This window comes from Falco cherrug, chromosome 6 (genome assembly GCF_023634085.1).
Source record: "Falco cherrug isolate bFalChe1 chromosome 6, bFalChe1.pri, whole genome shotgun sequence".
Lineage (NCBI taxonomy): Eukaryota > Metazoa > Chordata > Aves > Falconiformes > Falconidae > Falco > Falco cherrug.
The window spans coordinates 66,213,004-66,232,566 of NC_073702.1; the positions used below are offsets into that span (position 1 = coordinate 66,213,004).

General features: G+C 47.9%; 1 protein-coding gene across 2 annotated transcripts in view; it reads right to left on the minus strand.

Moving 5' to 3' along the window:
• The window catches only part of FOXO3 (forkhead box O3), a 102,057-nt gene extending 83,215 nt beyond the window's left edge, over positions 1–18,842 (minus strand). Inside the window, exon 1 of one of the 2 annotated variants that reach the window (XM_055713095.1) lies at positions 12,394–18,842. In XM_055713095.1, coding sequence (XP_055569070.1) covers positions 12,394–12,975 — 582 coding nt within the window. In that variant the 5' untranslated portion in view covers positions 12,976–18,842. The remainder of the gene's footprint in view (positions 1–12,393) is intronic. The other variant, XM_055713093.1, reaches the window with a different exon arrangement.
• Between the last annotated feature and the right edge of the window lie 721 nt (positions 18,843–19,563).

Below are 19,563 nucleotides of genomic sequence, written 5' to 3' on the forward strand. Positions count from 1 at the left end.
CCATCCCTAAAAAAAGGAAAAAGATTATTTTTCCTGCTTCCATTTTTCAGCACCATAGGATCAACACTGGCTGCTCAGTTGATAATACCCCTCTTTATTTGAAGTTATTTTTCTCCTTTCACCACCCACATTCATCTGGGACTTATTCAGTATTATTCTGCCTGACACCAGTCCAAAACAGCAAACAATTTCTGTAACGGCACAATAAGCAGAGAGGATGCTAACGGAGGTGCTTCAGAGTCCCCTCATGTAACATCCAGTTATGCACTGAAAATAAAGTCAAAAAACTTGTAAGGAGGTTAGATACAGCTGTGCCTTTAATGGAACAACTTATCTGGTATTGGGACCAGCATTTTACAAGCAGGGTAACATTTCGGCTGTACTTTGGCCTTCTGTCACCAGGGAGAGGTGGAGATTTATGCCCTTTCTCCTTCTAAATTAGACTCCTTCAGTGCTCTATTTTATATTCCTCCTGACAGGTCCCTATTCTGTATTTTAAAAAACCTGCTGTCGCTGTGTTGCATAGGAAAAAACCTTTCCAGCCGAAACTCCTGCCACCCAGTCAAGCAGCAAGAGGTAACTCTGTGGTTAAAGCTGTGAGGATAAAATACTTTGCCCAGCAACATACTCATTTCCAGCAGGGTTTGATAAAATTATAATTCACTGTCCAGAAAAAGACTAAAACATTAAACATATTATACTGAGAAAGTCAAAATAGGTCATTCAATCAGTGTTATTCCCCCTTCATTTCACACATAATACAAAGCAGTTAAGTAGTTTCTCTTGCAATTAGTATCATCTTTGTCTCCTTGGTGTCTAAAATACACTGGAGATATGGAGCTGCTCTGACTGTACAGAAGCCCAAGCCCGGCTCCACACCATCGCCAACTTCTTAGTAAATACACAGAGGTGAAATACTATCTTCAATGATTTCAACCATGATAGCTTTCTTCAGTCTTTCCAATTCCCTGGTCTATCGCCTCAAATGGTAGACCTTTTCCCGCTGATTAAAGAGGAGTACAGCTGTGCTCCCCAAGCATCTCCAACTGCTAATGCATGTTCCACTCCATCCTCTGACAAGGAGGACTTATTACCTGGCAGAGCCCTGAAGAAGGTGGGCTAGAAACAGCCTCCTGGGGAACGGCAGGGATTTAGAGATCTTTCCTGGATGTGAGAAGTCTGACATATGCTTCAAATGCATTTTAATTTAGAAAAATGTTGGAAAGATTTTATTTATGTTTCTAATTAGGTAAACAGTATGCTTCTTCCACCTGCTCCAAGCTACCCCACTAGGCCCAGTAGACATCAGATGTCTATGAACATACATCAGGTTGATTTACTCCCTACTGCTAGTTCACAGAACCCTTCCTCCTCACAACCCATATGCCACTACGTTACAGCCTACACACTTTCCCTCTTTTTTGTATGTAAAATGGCCTCACTACTGATTTTCAAATATCTTCTTAAGCACACAACTCCCTTCCCCAGAGCTTTATAAAAACCAGCTCCTCATAAAACATTTCTATCCTGCTCCAAGTGTGCAAACCTTCTAGTACATTTTAATGAGAAGTATTTTTGCCATGCATGAGCCAGGGTGTAAGAGCAATAGGGCAAAAAACAAATCTCAACATGCTATGGGAAGTGAAAATCACACTGTCAACTTCATGATGAAAATACTACTATTAGGTTCAGAGCTTTTGGCTGCAGCACAAATGAGGCTGGAAACCTCTGGCTCAATCCATGCAGAGCTCTGCCATGACTTCTATTTGCAAATTGAAGATTTTAGATGCGGCCCACTTATCTGCGCCACATACATGGCTCGGGCTACGCAAAAGCAAAAGCTGCTTGAACAAGATTCACAAGATTTACCTCCTCAGTGGCAGCATCATTCTTGGTGCCAATACTGTTCTACAAAGGAATCGTAGGACCAGCAGCCTCCCATTGTAGGTCTTGATGAATACTTAAAGAAGTACCCTTTGCTCTGAAAACTGACATCTCAGACAAATGGTTTTGAGTTCCCACGCACAGCGAAACTTCTAAACACAATAGATCGTGTTGCACAAAACGAGGGACAGCAGCTCAAAGTGTCTCAGCTTACAAGCATCTCAGGACACGAATTGAACTGGCATCACCTTCTCCTATGAGTTCCTGGAAAAAAACATTCTCTGAAAATTAGTTAAGGTCCAGAGCAGTTTTGCAGAACAAACAGTAGTTACAGGCTTTCAGGAAACCAACTCACTGCTCTCAGCACAAAACCGATCAGCTAAAAACGTGATAATGTGGGAGCCTGTAAGAGTCTCACAGAAAGATATTCTTTGTTGAGCACTGTTCTCACTTATCAGATGCCAAATTATATGTACTAAGCATATCTAGAATTTTATATATGAAACTGATAAATCCTCCATGAAGTACTAGCAAATATATTTACATGAGATAGGGGTTCACAGCCTAACTTCACAAATACCCTCAAAGTCAGAAACCCTTGATTTGGATTAAGTCTCACATTTAAAGGTATGTTTACACTCCAAATTTTGTGTGAGAAAGTGGGGCTAACTGTGGTCGTAACATGTCTTCAGAGAGCTGAAATAGCTGCTTGAAGAGCTAACATGGGGAGAAAAAAAATCCAATACAGCAGGTTTTAAGAGCACTGACACATAAGTGGAGTATATATCAAGATAATTCAGTTCACATTCCAGATAAAACAAATATGGCTCTAGAAGTCGTGTCCTAAAATGATTTCTTTAGATTAATACATTTATTCTTCTGCATCTTATTTTTGAAAAAGTATAGAAACCCACATGGTGCAGCATGAGAAACACTGAGTTACAAGGGCAAATCATCTACAGTGTCAGAGGTGCTGGCTGTCTAGACTAGAAGAGTAGTTTGTATTACAATATTATTAGGCAATTAGTACGTTTTTAAACAAAGCTTTGTTTACTTAAGTGCAAGACTATTGCTAACACTTCCTGGCCATGCTCAGTCCTCACAGGGGGTCCAGGCTCAGTGGCAATCAGGATTTTAAGCAGGGCAGGCTTGCGTCTTACAGTAATGCAAATGCATGCTGCCGTGGCACTGTTGGAGAGTCCCACTGCTGCTTTAACATGGCCTTTAGCAGGGACAAGAGCCAGACCCTGCTCTCTTTACTTCATTCTACCCATGGTAGTTGCCTCATCATAAACTAGGCTGCACCCATTCAAACTAGTTTTCATTCCCACCGCGAAGTGAGCATTCAGAGCAGCCAGGGAGGCAGTGTGAAGCCCAAGCGGACGTGTGCTGATGTGTTTGAGTGCTCCTCTATCTGTCCTCCTCAGCCTTCCACGTTATCTGCTGCCTCCCACTCCTCTGGTGTGGGGATAAGCAGATGTTACCTCCCTGTTCAAGCGCTGGCAAGCAGCCCAGACCTGCCATTTTCTGCTCACGTGACTCAGGAGCCAGCAAACCTACCGAAAACTTTTTCCTAGGACTGCGTCCCACCCACTGATCACAATCCCCGGCGTGCCCGTGTCCCCCGCTGCTCCCTAGGGAAAGCCGAAGGTCTTGAAAAGCCAGTGACGGGCGGGCAGGCTGGCCTGAAGGCGCCGCAAGGCTGAGGGCTAGGTTGCCAGCAACCTCCAGGCAGACCCGCAGCAAACACAAGGCACGAAGGCAGCCGCAGAGGTAGGTGTCAATGTAGAAAAACGACACCTTTGGCAGCACTCCTGCCTCCTGCCCTCATTCTGGAGCTCTCAACAGGATTTTGGCTCTCAACAGGATTTGCCCTTCACCTCAGCACGGGCAATGGGTGACAGGACACAGAAGTGGCATGATCCACTGACTCACCCCGTGGAAATGCACCTGACTGCCAGCAGCACTCGGGTGTACAGCAGCCAGAGGTTGCACCGGCAGAGCCCCACACCCACTGCCAGCAGCCTCCTGCCCCCTAAAACCGGCAGGCAGCACTCTCTGGGAGACCTGGAGGCACAAGCTGCAAAGGCCCTGATGACAAGCTCCAGGTGCTGCACACCGTCCTCCTCGTTTCAAAAAGACCTTCCTCCAGCTCTCTGGCAGTGACCCACAGGCTGCCCTCTGACCTCCTGTCCCAGCACGCACCTCCCTCGCACGTCCCTTTTACATGCAGCAAGTGGTAACTTCACCAGAAGAGGAAAAATAATAAAGAAAAGCAAAGTAATAACTTGCAAAGAAACATATTCAAGAGAGAACCCATCATTTCATAATTCAGCTCTTAACTACATAGCAGGTTGCAATCAAACAAGTGATCCCTTCAGTTCATTAGCACAAGTCTGTTGTAAGCACTAATTTTCACAAGGCATTTCTTTACCAGTACAAATTCCCAGAAAGGCATTTTTTTGTCACTGAAATCTCACAAAGGTGTTTTGTATCAGCAGTATTTAAACAGCCTTCAGGTACCAGCATACAGATAAAGCAAATCGCCCCAATAAGCAAAGTCCGGGGGGGGGGGGGGGGGGGGGGGGGGCGGGGAGAGGGGACGGACGGAGGGGACAGACGACATGACAACACACAACAGTTATTAACAAGATACCAATGCTGTTAACTCCTGACCTGCCTCAAACTGGCAGTTTGCAAACAGTGTTGTGAGCATACCAGTCCTTGAGTAAATGTGCAACGGTGGGTGGCGCAGGGAAAGGGCGCTGGCTTTGCAGGCTGGCTCCTCCTGGACCAGGCAGCTAGGCGCAGCATCAAGAGGAACCACTCCGGCAAAAAGCAATGGCGACACAGCAACACTCTTCTCCAGCCCCACTGAAAGGCAGCTCCCTTGCAATTTCACCGCAGGGATGAGGCAGAGCACTAACACAATCACTTGCTTGTTTCCAACCCCTTGCCTGCCCTGAAATCGTTCTTCATCAGTCCTGTAGCCTAATCACCTCTACACTGCATCCCCAACTGAAATGCCATACTCTGCAACATGCCCTGCACAGTTACAAGCCAGCCCTCCATTTCCCACAGAGGCACCCCATGCATCATGCAAACCTCCAGGCTCGTGTTACAAAGGGAAGGATGGTGAAAGAGAAGTAGGACAACGTCCCTAGAGTCTCCCAAGACAGGAACGAGAAATTGGGGGATGGGGAATTGAGGAATGAAGTTTATAAAAAAAAATATATATATTGGTATTTGAAAATTGAATGAGTGCTGTCTGCTTGTTACTCCCTTCATATCACAGGTTTTCAGACCAATGACCTGTGACAACCCTTGCCCAACACAGGGCCCAGGAGGTAACTTAAAATAACATAGCTGAAGAATACAGCAAGAGACAACCTGTTGCTGGAGACCGTGCTCCACTCAGCAGTGGTCTATTCTCAATAGCTCCAGCAGCCTCAAGGTCCATCATCCTCAGCCATGCAGAGCTGAAGGTGCCCCCACACACACACACCCCCCGCAGGGCACTACAGTGTGCCCAGCAACTCCTACGCACACCTTGCACACCTGAGCTCTTCCTACTCCTCCACCCCAAACAGGGGCTGGGGCCACATCACCACAGACCTCCAGATCTCCCTGCAGTTCCTGGCAAGCTGAGAACTATGGCTCTCTCTCCAGCTGCCTCAATCAGAGGAGCAAGAGCTGTACCCACCATTAGTAAAAACCACTTGGAAACATGCTGGTTAGCTTGGGAAAGCCAAGCTGATGTCAAGTAAGTGTCAAATACACATTGGTAAGGAGTTGGTGCCTGTCAGCAGTGCAATCGTATCCCACACACACAACTGGAACATCAGGAAACTGGTATAGCCGTGCAGAGAAGCACAGGGTACCCCATCCTGACTCTGAAGCAAGTTAGAACAAAACATCTCACTCTGATGGAAAATCCCCTTCTGTAGACAAGCCACTTTTTAATAATAAGTGCTAAATGGACTATTCAAGCAGGTAATTAATGTTAATTAACATATGTCAGGCCATAAATTGGCTAAATACACCTCATTTTCCAAGCTTAGTGTGTGGCAATGCTCAGGGAATTGTGACAGAAAAGAACAATCTAAGTTTGTAGAAGCATAAAAAAAGAGCAAATAAAAGGTTAAGCATAATCTTCACTTAACTCATGCTGTGCTGAGCCAGCACTACCGAAAACTGAATGACTGTGCACATTACTTGAACACTTTATTTTGCTCCTGAACCACTATACTACACACATATTGTCAGCCCCAAGAAAAGCCACATCAAAAAAACCCTGCAGCTCCCCGAGCACTGTGTTATCAGCCAGGCCTTCACTGGGATACTCACTACGTGCTACAGGACCTGGATGTCCCTCCTGCCCTGGGACCAGGCGAGGCTGTGGCCCCTTTCCAGTGCCAACCGAGGAACCACAGTTTTTTGTGGCAAGGGGAATGAAGCACTGGTGGGAGGATGCTCAGAGCTTGCCCTCCTCCAGAGAGTCTGCCTCAAAACATGAAGGGCCTCGTGCCTTTAAAAGACACTAACACTACCATTTTGTAACTTTGCCCTTGGGCACATTTTCTGTGACACAGATAGTAGTAAGGCTTTTAAAAAAGTAGGAGAGAAACAAGAACACACGAAGATTTTAATCTAAGTAACAACTTGCATTAGGAAATACTTTCAGTTTCTCCCTTGGCAAGCCGCCACTATGCCAAGACCCACTGTAATTGCATTGCAAATAAGAAACAATCCTCACAAAAGATTTTCCATACTTCCACGCAAAATAGCTGGCTGCCAAAATCTTGCAGGGCACCTTCAGGAGGCTGTCACCTAGAGAAATGCTTTGGCTGTTTATCCTGATTTCCCTTATCTCCAAGGCAATCCCTCCTGCCTCCCTTTGAACCCAGCACACCCACCATAATTTTCTGGGGTGATTTCATGTTTCTTCTCCCCCATCCACCCCACACAAACTGGCTGAAAACAGGCCAGCTGCTGCAGGGGGGTGTGGGGGAGCTGTGCCCGCCCCAGCACTGCCTGCCTTCTGCAAGGGACGCCACTGACTCCAGGTTTCTACTTTGTCCACCTCAGCACAAAGAGCTTTCATGAAACCACCGGGCTAACCCTAATCACTCGCCTTTCTAAATGCACCAGCACGTGCCCAGCCTCCCCTAATCTCCCAGGATTAGAGCAAAGTGGTGTAGCACCACCAAAATGACCCGAATACAAAATGGCCTCACGTGTAAGACACCACTCTATTTACCAGGACAAAACCAAGCTGATGCAGGACATCCCGGGGCCAGAGCACCAGGATGCTTCTCTCCCCTAGCCTGATAAGTCTCAGACATCAGACAGTGCTTGTTCAAGCCAACACAATACAGCAGACATAAAAGCCACTGAGGTGATTTAATTTTTGTTAGCATTAACCATGTACTTCCAAATACACAGCTAAGTGTAGGAGCCAAACTCCAACTCTCAAGCTTCCTATTTTAAATATGCTCAAATATTGACACTAATAACCTAATACGGACAACATCAATGCTGCGTGACTGTTTTAGGTAACCTTCTGTCTCCAAAGAACTGAAGAACATTGCTTCCAGTATTTATCGTGCAGGTCTACCTGACAGCAGTACTATCTGGCATTATTCACTGGACGTTTCCCATTCACAACAGAAGTTAAGTTTAGCAGAGCCTGTGACTCTTTGCAGCTAATGACGTTCACCAAAGCGGTGTGTTTTTATCTTCATTTCACAAGTCCTTCAGTGGAGGTGCTCCTCACTGTCACACTGTGAATCAATGTCAAGGATTCTGGGAGAGCTACTCGGTGTTTCTCTCTTTCCCCTAATAGCTGTCACCTGTCTGCATGAGCTGGGGAAAAGTGAGATCTTTGATGTATGTTACAGATAGAAAATAGTAACAGGCACTAATATCTACATATGGTTTCTACTGGAAAGTTTAAGAAGTCATTTGTTACTTTGATACTAAAGTATACTCCTCTTTGATGCAAGAAGCTTGTTATCTAGCAGTTTCAACTTCGGGGGTGAAACCACACGTCTCTCTACCTTGCTCAGAACAAAATTCAATTACAAATGTTACTGAGTATTTTGTTAAAGCAGAACACAGTAAGGCTTTGATCAGGTAAGATGCTTAAGCAGTAAGTTTAAGCACACAAGTAATCCCAGTGAAGTCCCAAGGATCCATTCACGTGCTTAAACTGCTTCGGTAGATCAAAACTTAAAATAATCAGGCTACAGTTTGTAACCCAAACGCTTCTGTACAGTTGAACAAGGCAGCTCAAAATTCGGAGAAAAAAAAAAAGAAAACAAGACTATAACATAAAGCTAGAAAAAATAATCATGCTAGCAATTAACTGGGAAACACAGTCTTTAAAAAAAAAAAAAAAGGCAGAGAAAAAATGAAACTGATACAAACTCCAGTTTTACGCTGCCACTCCTGATAAAGACAGTGTGCCACTCCAAGGAAGGAGAAATAAGAGTGGTGTTTCTTCCTTCCCACAACCTTTGCAAGATGATGATTAAAAAAGTCCAACGCATCTTGCCTATTAGCATCTGGCTAACAGATTCAGACATCTGTCTAGATTGCCGGCAAATTTCTCAAATCTTTTCAAGTCTCAATAATTAGAGAAGAGACTCATGTGTTTGCTACGCTGAAGGGACTGCAGCCCTTCTTCACATATACCAATAAAACATGGTAAGGAATGTTTAAATGTCCATGTACAAAGATTACAAAAATCACCTCTTCAAAGTAAATATCCCAGCAGCTAGTATTTATCTTTCATGGGGAAGATGAATGCAACAGGTGTAAAACAAATAGGCTTCTGATATAAAAAACAAATCAAAGCAAATCAGCTGCATTTAAACTTGGGAATTGCTGGTATCCGTGTATAAAGATTCATAGTTCTTTCCATACCACTCAACAAAGAGGAAAATAGTCCCCCTAGTGTACTCTTCATGTAGAAAAGACTGTTTCACAAAATAGCATTGCAAGAAATTACAAAATAACATTATAGGAAGAGATATGGAAGTACTTAAGCTATAGTGAAACCAGGCACCTCTACTATATACACAGACACAAAGGTGGTTCAGTTTTCTATTTCAAGATTACTGAAGTGAGTAACTGCATCCCAAATATTTGGGGGCAAAAACTTGGGGTTTAAGTCAGCACACTAGTTTTGTGACTGCAGGATATTGACAGGGTAATGGGTACCTGAATCTGGAAAGACAGGTTGATCTGGTCATCAAGGAGCTCTATGGAAGTACCTGGCACAGTGCATTTCACAAGGGTGAAACCAGCCCACCCACAGGCCTTTCCCCCTGCTCCGGTAATGATAAATACGAATACTGACTCTCCATAAGTATTCAAGACAATAAGCGGATACTGAAGCATGCACCTAAACCCCTCCCGGTGATATGGAAGTGTACAGGATTGTAGCAAACCAAGCTGCTCGTGGCACACAGCAGTGTCCGCAGTGTGCTGGCTCTGCAGCCATGTACCGTACACTACTGCCCTAGTTAGCTGTCAGGCAGTATTAGGTTAGCTAACATCCCACCGGGGCCAGGGGGAGGGGGAAGCAAAGAAGATTGTTGAGGGGGTGTATTGGGCAAACCTTATCTGAATTAGCGGAAACGTTAATATATGCCTTCCTAACCACATCTGAAATACTCACTTCTGCTTTAATGCCCTAGGCAAAAAAAAAAAAAAAAAAAAGTGATAGTTGTAACTTTAATTTATAGCTCTTAAAATAATTGTTTTGAGGAGTATAATCCCAGCTATGTTTACGGATTATGGTATTCAGCACGTCTCAGTGGAAACGGTATTAATATTTTCATATATAATAATACATAAGATAATAAAACCAAGTTCTCTTCTTCTCTTTGTTTAAAATGACAATTTTCCCACTCAGTGCCAGAGCAGAATATCGTCAAATGGGCTTCCTATCTTTGAAGATTAACTTAGCTGTGTAAAAAATATTCTAAATTAAGATAAAAGCCTCCTGATACAGAACTATCTTCTGTGCATTTAAAATCTCGGTGTAACTAGCAATCTGAAAAAGTCTGATGTGAAAAGCTGCCATTAGTTCCTGAAGAGTTGTATTCATTACCTGTGAGGGAAACAAAGATGATAATAACATATAATGTGGTTTAGCATTGGGAGACTAAGATGGAGTCTCTATTTAAGTGTGTTGCCTCTGCACAAACTAATTTACTTTCCAGCCAAGAAACTGAAGTAGTCCTCTTCTGAACATATATACATATATTAAAAGAAACTCTAGTCCTGTTAAGGAATTAAATTTTGCAGTTTTCGATGCCTGGTAAATTATTAGCTCCTGACCTCTCCTTTCCCCCTTTCAGTATGCCCCTACCACCCACGCACAACTGCACCCACCATTAATGCGATCGAACTCCTTACCCTAACTTCCAGAGACAGCTCACAGTCATTAAAGCAGCAGAATTTTCTGCTACCAATGTGCTTGCATCTCCTGAGAAAGGTCATCTTAAAGGCTTGTGAGAAACTTCTGAACTAAATTATATCGGAGGAATCTCAAGGGATCCAAGTTTTTAACATTTTAATTAGCTCCAAGTACCAGTTAATGCTGTTCAGCAAAGGAATCAATATCAAATTAACAGTAAAAATTGTCAGAAAAATTGTGACTGTATTAAGCATACTAATCAATGTAAGCACTTCACATTATGGCCCAGATCCTGCTTCAGCTGAAGCAAATAGGAGTTTTGCCACCAAATTCAGCCGAAACAGTATCAGCCCCATTGTTTGACAAGTCTTCATTGGAATCGGGTATAGAGAATTTACTGAAAATTCAACATATCAGATAAAAAGGCTAGATTTGTCATAGCAGCTGACATCTAAAGCCACTGCTTCTGCATGAAACCAAACAACTTCTAAGACACGGGCTGTCATCGGAAGATGTAACCCTTCATCACACTCTTGTGTCACACTTGTAAAGTCAGATCAAAATTCAGCATCCAATACAGACGCAAAAACTGTTAAAAGGATCTGGGTTTTTTAAAAGCCTTGTCTGGAATTAGCTGTGCCACCGATAAACTTTGTGTTCGTATTTTCCCCAGCCTGAGACAAGTCAGTGAAATGCTTCCTCACAGTGCTCCATTTGGAAGGTAAAAATCATACAGCTGTACTTCAATTCCTAGCAGCAGGTCCTACTCAGGCACCAAATGTGAAACAGGGCTGCTAACAAGAAAACTGCCAGAAATGTTTCATCCATACAGTATTTCTGACCAATTTGTGTACTTCAGGTTTTCCCCTGATCCAAAGCTAGAGAGATTCAAAGAGGAAATTTAATTTCTCTGTAACACAATAAAACTTCCCAGCAAATTCGCCTTCAGCCATCCCTTCAAAAACTCAGTCTTGAACGCTGCCAGTATCAGCCCCCGGCAGCAACTGAACCATACCAGGATTTCCCTCTGCAAACAGTATCGACATCCCGCAGCACCTGCATTTCTGTATAGCTGCAAGTACGTGACATTTCGGCATCTGACAGACACTAATAATAGACATGGAAAACGAGGAGAAAAAAATCAGTTCTGGAAATCGCTTCAGATGTGCTTTACGTGCAGCACCGGCTCCTGGTAGGCCTTTATTAGACTCTTGTCTTTGAGAGTAAAACCCTGCCTGCCTGCAACGTGCTTTTGCACGCACTGAGTAAACAAACCACAAAAACAGATTATTTTTTTTTCTCACTTATTAACACGGTAGTAATCTTAGCTGCTAACTGTCACAATGCAGGACAGAAAACGCTGGACTATAAGGGATTTATCAGTAGACGGTGCCCTCGTACACTGGCACCGCAGGAATCGCAAACCAAGCATTCCCGTGGCTGAGCAGCCAATAACTCCACGCTTTGATTAACTTCATGAAGAAATGTCAAGACCCAAATTTCCCTCTATTGCCTTTGAGGAACGTGTGGGGAAACCACTGGGGTTTTTCTTGACAAAAATAACAGTGTCATTCTGTATTTGAGCTTTGAGACTCAGACTGACCCTGCATAAAAGCAAATCTGCTTATTCCCAGCACGAGTCACACCAAAGATACCTAAAACTTGAAAAAGAAAACCAAAGCAAAAAAACCACACGCACACCGTTAAAAATATTTTTCCTTTTTTCTCCTCCTTCCCTTTTCCCCTCCCTGCTTATGTGCTTCTACACCGCAGAAGCCTGCTCCGCTCCAGCGTCTCCCCTGCTCCCAGAGTTACGAGCCCTCACCGCTTCCACACAGCAACAGGAACGAGACAAAACTTTTCGTACCCCCTCCCTTAAATTTAGGAAAAAAAAAAAAAAAAAAAAAGGATAGAGAAAGGTAAGGCGACAGCGCGTCCCCCAGCACGGCCATCAGCAGCGCCCGGCCGGCTGCCGTCGGGGAACGCCGCCGGCACCCCCCTCCGCGGCCGCATCCCCCGCGGGCAGCCCGCCCGTCGGGGCGGCGCGGTGGGTCCGCCGCGGCCCTGGGACCCCGCCTCACCTTCCAGCCGGCCGAGCTGTTGCTGTCGCCCTTGTCCTTGAAGTAGGGCACGCAGCGGACCATCCAGTCGTAGATCTGGGAAAGGGTGAGGCGCTTCTCCGGGGAGCTCTCGATGGCGCGGGTGATCAGGTCGGCGTAGGAGAGGTTGCCCCACGCGTTGCGCCGCGACGAGCACTTCCTCGGCGCCGCCGCCGGGCCCCCGCTCAGCCCCCCGCCGCCTGCCGCCGCGGCTCCCCCCGGCGACAGGCTCGGCCCCTCCGGGCCGCCGCCGGGCAGCGGGGCCAGCAGCCGCGCCGCCTCCTCCGGGACGGCGGTGGCCGCCGCCGCCGCTTCTCCGCCCGCGGGGACCGCGCTGCCGACGGCCATGGCCGAGCTGCCCCCCTCCTCCTCGTCGTCCTCCTCCTCGGGGATCATGGAGGCGGCGTCGGCGGGCGGCTCGCCGGCAGGCTTGGCTGGGCTGGCCTGCAGCTCAGGCCTCTGCAGGGGCCAGGTGCAGGAGCGGGGGCGGCTCTGCGGCTCGAACTCGGGGTCCAGCTCCACGTCCAGGGGAGAGAGCGGCGCGGGGGGCGACGCCTCTGCCATCTTGGCCTCCCCCGCGGGCGGCTGCGGTGGCGGGGCGCTGCGACGGGGCGGGCGGCCGCCGACCCCGCTCCTCCTCCGCCGCCTCCTCCTCGGTGCCGACGGGAGCCTAGCAAGCGGGGGGCCGCCGGGCGGGCATGCCGCTCTCCGCTAAGGGCTGGCAGGCTCTCCGCTGCACCCCGAGCCCCGCTCCCCGCGGGCGATGCGCACGCCGGAGCCGGGGGGAAGGGGAGGGAGGGGAAGGAAAAAAAAAAAAAAAATCAGATTAGGAGCCGGAGCGGCGGTGCAGGGCGGGCAGCGCGGGGCCGGGCGGTGCCGGAGGTGCCCGCGGCGCTGCCCTCCGCGCCGGCGGAGCAGCGGCCGCTCCTGCGGTGCGTGTGTGCGTTTGTTTATGTTTCACTCCATGCGGATGCAGAAGTAGCTCCAGCGGGAACCGCGCTGTATCCAGCCCGGAGAGGACACCCCCCCGCCCCCCGCCCCCGGCGCCTCCGAGCTCGCTCCTCGTCGCTTCCGCAGATATCTTCCCTTTTTGGGGGGTGGGGGTGGGGGTGGTCCTTTGCACCCTCCCTCGGCAGGAGGGCAGGGAGAGGGGTCTTTCAGATTACGCCGAAGACTTTTTCCTTCTTCAAAACGCCCTAAAGGGAGCCGAAGTCTTAGCGTACATCCAACTGCATATTAGCGTAAGCCTGTCACTTTGTGGTGCCCCCCAAGCCACACGCAACCAACCCCCCAAAATCTCACAGCCGACGGAGCAGGGGGCGGGAAAAAGCCACCCCGGGGGCTGGTCGATTTAAAAAAATAATAAATCCTTCTTCTCGCAGGGAAAAAGCAAACACAACGGGAACAAATCAAATCGCCAGTCTTCCAACAGGTCCAGAAGCTTTAAGCCCTCCCTAGGGCTGCCAAAGAGAATAGGTTTTGTTCCAGCATCAACACCACATTCATAACCTCCTTGCTCCTGCTGCTGCCATCTTGACAGTTTTTCCCCCCCTTCACTCAAGTCATTTAAAAAGCGCAGGCAGAAGAGGCAGGGAGAGCCACTTCGGGAGGGGAGGGAGGCGGGGGGTGGGGGGGAGAATCAACAGCCACCTCCACACCGGCAGAAATCGAGATCCGAATTCACGGGAAGAAGAAGCAGCGCTGCTGCATGTTTCCTGCTTCTCCTGCTCCTGCGCCTTCAGCTCCGAGGCGCCTTCCCTTTAAAGGCGAAGGAGGGGAAAGCGGCACACCGCCCGCTCCCTCTGCGAGCAGCCGGCGAGAGGCAAGCGATCCGCCCGCGCCGAGCCAGCCAGCCGCCGCCGCAGCCCGCCCGAGCAGCCTGTCACCCTGCTCGCCGCCGACTTCCACATCCCTCCTCCTAACAACCACCGGCAGCAACACAAAGTTATAGACACACGCAGGGAGCCTCAACCTAACCGCACGGCACCGCACGGCCCGCCCACGGGCGGAGGGCGGGCGGTGCCGCGCAGGGGCCGCCCCGACGGGGCGGGAGCGACGGGCCAGGGGGAGCCGCCGGGCCTGGGCGAGCGGGAGAGGGTGCCGGGACCCGGCGGGGAGAGCGCCTGCCCGCCCGCCCTCCCCGCGGCTGCGGAGCGGCATCTCCGAGGCGCCGCGGCCGTGTCTCAGCCGCCGCCCGGGTCTTGACCGCGCCGCCCGGGCCGCGGGAAGGCGGCGGCGGGAAGGCTCGAGTCTCTCGGAGCACACGGTAACTCCTCCCAGGGCTGCATTCGCCCTGGCTCTCCGCGCTTGCTAGAAATGAAGCGGCAAAACCAGCCGCAACCGCCTGGCTTGTCCCTACCGCTGACCTGCGCCCTGCCCGCCTGGCCAGGAAGGGGCACAGCTGCAGCACTCCCTGCCTGCGCTTCGCCATGGAGCCAGCTCGGGCTGCCAGGCACGGCGGCGTAGCGCGCTGCTGCTCTTCTGTCTTGTTTCCGCTGCTCATAAATCAGTGGTGCGGGAGTTATTCTGGTAAACTTTAAATCTGGAGCCCAATTGAAAACTTTAATTCCACCAGTGTGTGATACAGGGCGTGTTCAGTTCAGACATGTCCACACGTGAATATAATCCTGCTGTACTTCCTCCTCGGAGGCCATGCCCTAGCAGAAAGCCCTCCAAAATAGTTCACTTGAAGACGTAGTTAATTATGGGTTGAATAAAGAGGTGACCCACAAAGCCAAGGAACATAAAGCTATTAATATAGATGCAGTTACAAATGCATTACAATAGCAACGTGTATGTATCAGTTCTCACCTAGTTTTGTATCGGACTGAACTATGGACTAGATTTGGTACAACAGTAGTAGTGTCTCTGATGCCAGATATAGACAGCAGCATGTGCAGAGAAGTAGGTGTGCTGCTGAAGCATTGCTGCATAGAATTAGCAGGCAAATTAAATTATCCTTGATTTATTTAGCATTATAGACAAGCAATGAGGTTTGAAAACCATTCAGTTTGGTTAGAAAACAGCGAGGCCCTGATCCCACATGCCTTACACGTCCTTCTAAGTGAGGCCTAAGGCACTCAGGGTCTAGTTAGGTTTCGAATTCAAGGGGCACTCAAGTTAGGAATAGTTTGGCATGGTGTTGTTACAAGGGACAGCATTTCAGCATGCATACAATTAATCCTCAGTTATCTAAATATAGTAGGAGACACTGAATTAATCAGAATGAATGCAGGTTCAAGTAATGGAAATAGTTTTCCCTGCAGCTCCATTTTGGGTCATGACATTGCATGCCCTGCCATTGCTTTTGTTGTAACGTGGCTCCTTACGGGAATGCAAGGCAGCTCAAAAAGACACTGGCTACTCTGCAATTGGGATACTGGCATTCATGTGTATGATTTAGTAGTTGGTAGGGGAGGAGAACGGCAGCAGAGTTGAAGAGCCAGGAACCAAGATCAGACAAGGTCGTGCACGATGAGAAGATGCTTAGTCCAACACTGCGTCTCTGAGGAGCCTCTACTTGTGGCTTTCAGCAGTCAGCCAGAGAAAGCTGGCTGGCAAAGCTGTGACTGACACTCGGCCCCTTCCCAAAACCTGCTAGTGTTTGGGGCTGATTTTGACGGATGCAGAAACCTCCCCACGGAGTGCTTCCTCAGGTCCTGAAGTTCCAGGCAAGTGTAGCACTTTGACCTTGGGCTGGATGACGAGATGCAAATCTAGTCCTAAATTATATTATCATCTTCATTTATTTATTTAATTGGCATTGCATTGCTCTACAGGCATTGCCATTAGGTCTCATTGTACGGGGTGCAGGCCCTGCACGTGGTAAGAAATGCTCCACTCCCTGGCAGAATTGCAGGCCGAGTAAGGCAGGCCAGGGCGGGAGAAAGGAAATAAGTAAGTAGTAACCCTATTAAAGAGATGATGGACTGAGGCATCGAGCAATTACATGACTGTGCTGAGGTCATACAGGAAGCCCATGCAGAACTGAGAAATAAAACTGGAGTTCCTGAGTGCCAGCCCTGGGCCTTTGCTGTAAGATTATCTGCCCTCTTGAGAATTCACTGGTGTATCAGCCATACAGCTTTGATCACATAAGTGATGGTACCAGTTCTTCACAGCTCCACACAGCACGTGTGTGCCCATGATACTGCATTTTGAGGCGGAATTAAAACCACAGTATAATTGTCCCTACACATTTTACTTACCAAATGTGCACGAGCAAAACAGACAGAGAGAGAAGCCCTTCTTATTGCTGTTGCATGGCTGGGCCCACTGAAATACGTATCAAAAGTGATCAAAATTGAATCTAAAGCCTGCACGATTTCCAGTCTCTTCCTTTAAGTACTTTAATGCCTCAAGGGTGGGATTTTGAAAGAGGTTCCGTTTATGGGAGTTTTATCGCTGACTTTGACAGGAATAAAGTTAGGCCAGCCCTGAGGCCATTTGAAAGCCTCCTTCACTTATTGTGCCTACTTAGACTGCAAGTGTTTCAGGGCAGTGCTGCATCTTCCTCTGCATCCCTTTTCATCTGCTATCCCTACTCCAGTTCATATTGAGAACATGTGTACCTATCACGGAACCTGATTATATGCATTTGGTGGGGTCACCATTACTTTGCAGCCTGGAGCCATCTCTGTGGGTGATCTCAGCTGTGCATGGACCATGAGACCCATGAGACATGGGGCCTGTGGCATACTGCTTCAGGGGGGGGTAACGTTCCTATGACGGCACTCTGGGTGGGAATCCTCATAAGTGATTTTTGTGTTGAGATTAACTCTTCTAAGCTTCTGCGTTCAACTACAGGCTGTCATCAGCTCAGTTTTCATTCTCATTCTTCCATTTCGTCAATTCAGAGCCAGCTTCCCATAAGAGTGTACCAGTTCACAGTGGTAACCCAGATGTGATTGCTCCTTCATTCTGCCATAACCCACATTCTCCTGAGCTGATAGCTAGAGAAGTGCAGGTCACATTTCTGGCATTACCTCTCTTACACAAATATCTTGCAGAAGCATGGTTGGAGCTAAAGTTACATGGGGGGTGGGGGACCTGGAACTTCTCACCATTACACCATTATAGAAATCTACTGTAAAGTGTACTGCCCCTCAATAAAACAATGTTATATTGCAGTTACATTAAACAACAGCTGCATTGTCTACATGGACTTCACACAAGTATATGACGGGTTGTTTGGTAAGCCACCTGCAGCCTGGTCTCAAGAGAAGTTTGTGACCACTGCGATAACCCTGTCTACCCCTCCCATTTATCCTGTGAGAGAGCGGCTCCCTCTGTGTATTTTTTTTTGTTCTTCCCACAGTTCCCTACTATGTCCTTTAAATGCAGACTGGGCAAAGGGCAGTGGGTTTTGTGGCTGATACAGAGTAACTTGTGTGCTGATTAGAAAGAAATGTCATCTATAAACCAGCCAACTTCATACTTTGAGACTTTAACCTTTCTGCTCAATTTGGCTAAAACTGGCTAATGGGTTCCACAGTTATTGGCTGTCTGGCAGATAGACACAGAGCAAGGGTCCAGATCATGCCATGGAGACATGAAGGGTTAGCCAAAGACAACTAGAGAGATATGACTATAAAATTTTCCTCAAAGTGATGAACAACAATTTAAAGATCAATTGAAGTTGGACTTCAGCCTGTAAACTGGCTGACTGACCGCTCTAACAGAGGGGAGTGGAAGGAGAAGCACAGTAGCAGAAGGAAATAGTGACATTACTACTGTGGAGAAAAGAACTTTTTCCTCAAATGATCTTGACAATTTGGGGACTGAACTCTGAGGCTGGAAGCATTCAGCTCTGCCTACACCTAAACTTGACAACCCACTGCTGAAGAATTCTTGACCCATTTTTGCACTGCATGGAGAACAGTGACTGCAGTCATCCTCATTAAAAAACAGGATCACCTTTCTGGAAGAAGCAATATTTACAATGAAACCTCAAAAAAACCCCCACAACTGTTTGAAAAAGGAGCTGCGAAGCTGAGGAAGTAGGAAAATTCAATGCTATAGCTTCAAAATTTGCTATTAAAGCAGCCTCATGTCCGTTGAAGTTGCATTGTCAAGGCCCACCAAAAAGCTGCACTTTGTAGGCCAGGAAAGATTCTCAAGGTTCTCATGGACAGAAGTAGGTTTCTAATAGTGTTTCATACGCTTAGTAACAGCCACCAACGGCAGTGCATAGTGGTGTTGCCAGCTCTCAGCTTTATTTATGAGTCCTGCAATACTGGTGTTTTCTTGAAATCCCTGTTATTAAAGTCCCATTAAAGAAGCATCTCAGCTTCCATTTTAAAACAATAGCCAAGTTCCTGATGTGCCATGGATGTGACCCAAGTGTACTTTCAGGACCAGGAAGAAAGCAGAAAAAAAACCCCAATCCTAATTGCATATTTTAAAACCTTTTAAAAACTGATTTTTAAGCTGGTATAACACCACTCAAAAGCTTGCATCATCATTTTTGAATACTTGGGGAGTACATGCATTAACGGAGTTTATATCATTAGGGTGAGATGAGTCCAATTGCCAAAATCCAACAAGAAGCTCCACCTTTTTTTTTTTTTTTTTTACATTCAGCTTAGATGATATGAAAGGATTTAACGTTCACAACCGCAGTTTCTGTTAATGATTCAAGGAGGTATTTAGTCACCTCCCTTCGCCTCCTGCCCGAGTCCCTGCACGGACCTCTCCAGTACCTGTGCAGCTAGCCAGCCAGCTAGCCAGCCAGCTAGCCAGCCAGCTAGCCAGCCAGCTAGCCAGCCAGCTAGCTCTCCCACTTGGCTCCAGCTGCTCCGAGCGGCCAAACGCCGCTCTGCCCCGCCAGTAACTCGTTGTGCAACCCGGCCATGTCACTTAATCCGTCTCGGTTACCCCATACGGGCTTAATTATACCTACTTATCGCTTAATTACTCCATTATTATAATTTTACACCTTCCTTCGCCCACATACGGGGGGGGAGGGGGCGGGCAGCGGCCCTGCCCGAGGAGCCGCGGCGGGGTTACCTCAGCAGGGCGTTTAATCGGCTGCCGGGCACCCGCCGGGATGGGCCGGCCCTGAGGCGCTGCACGCCGCGAGCCCAACGGCCGGCAGCTACTCTGCGCCGCTGGGACGCGGCGCCTGCTGCTCGGGGAGCCGCCTGGCGAGCC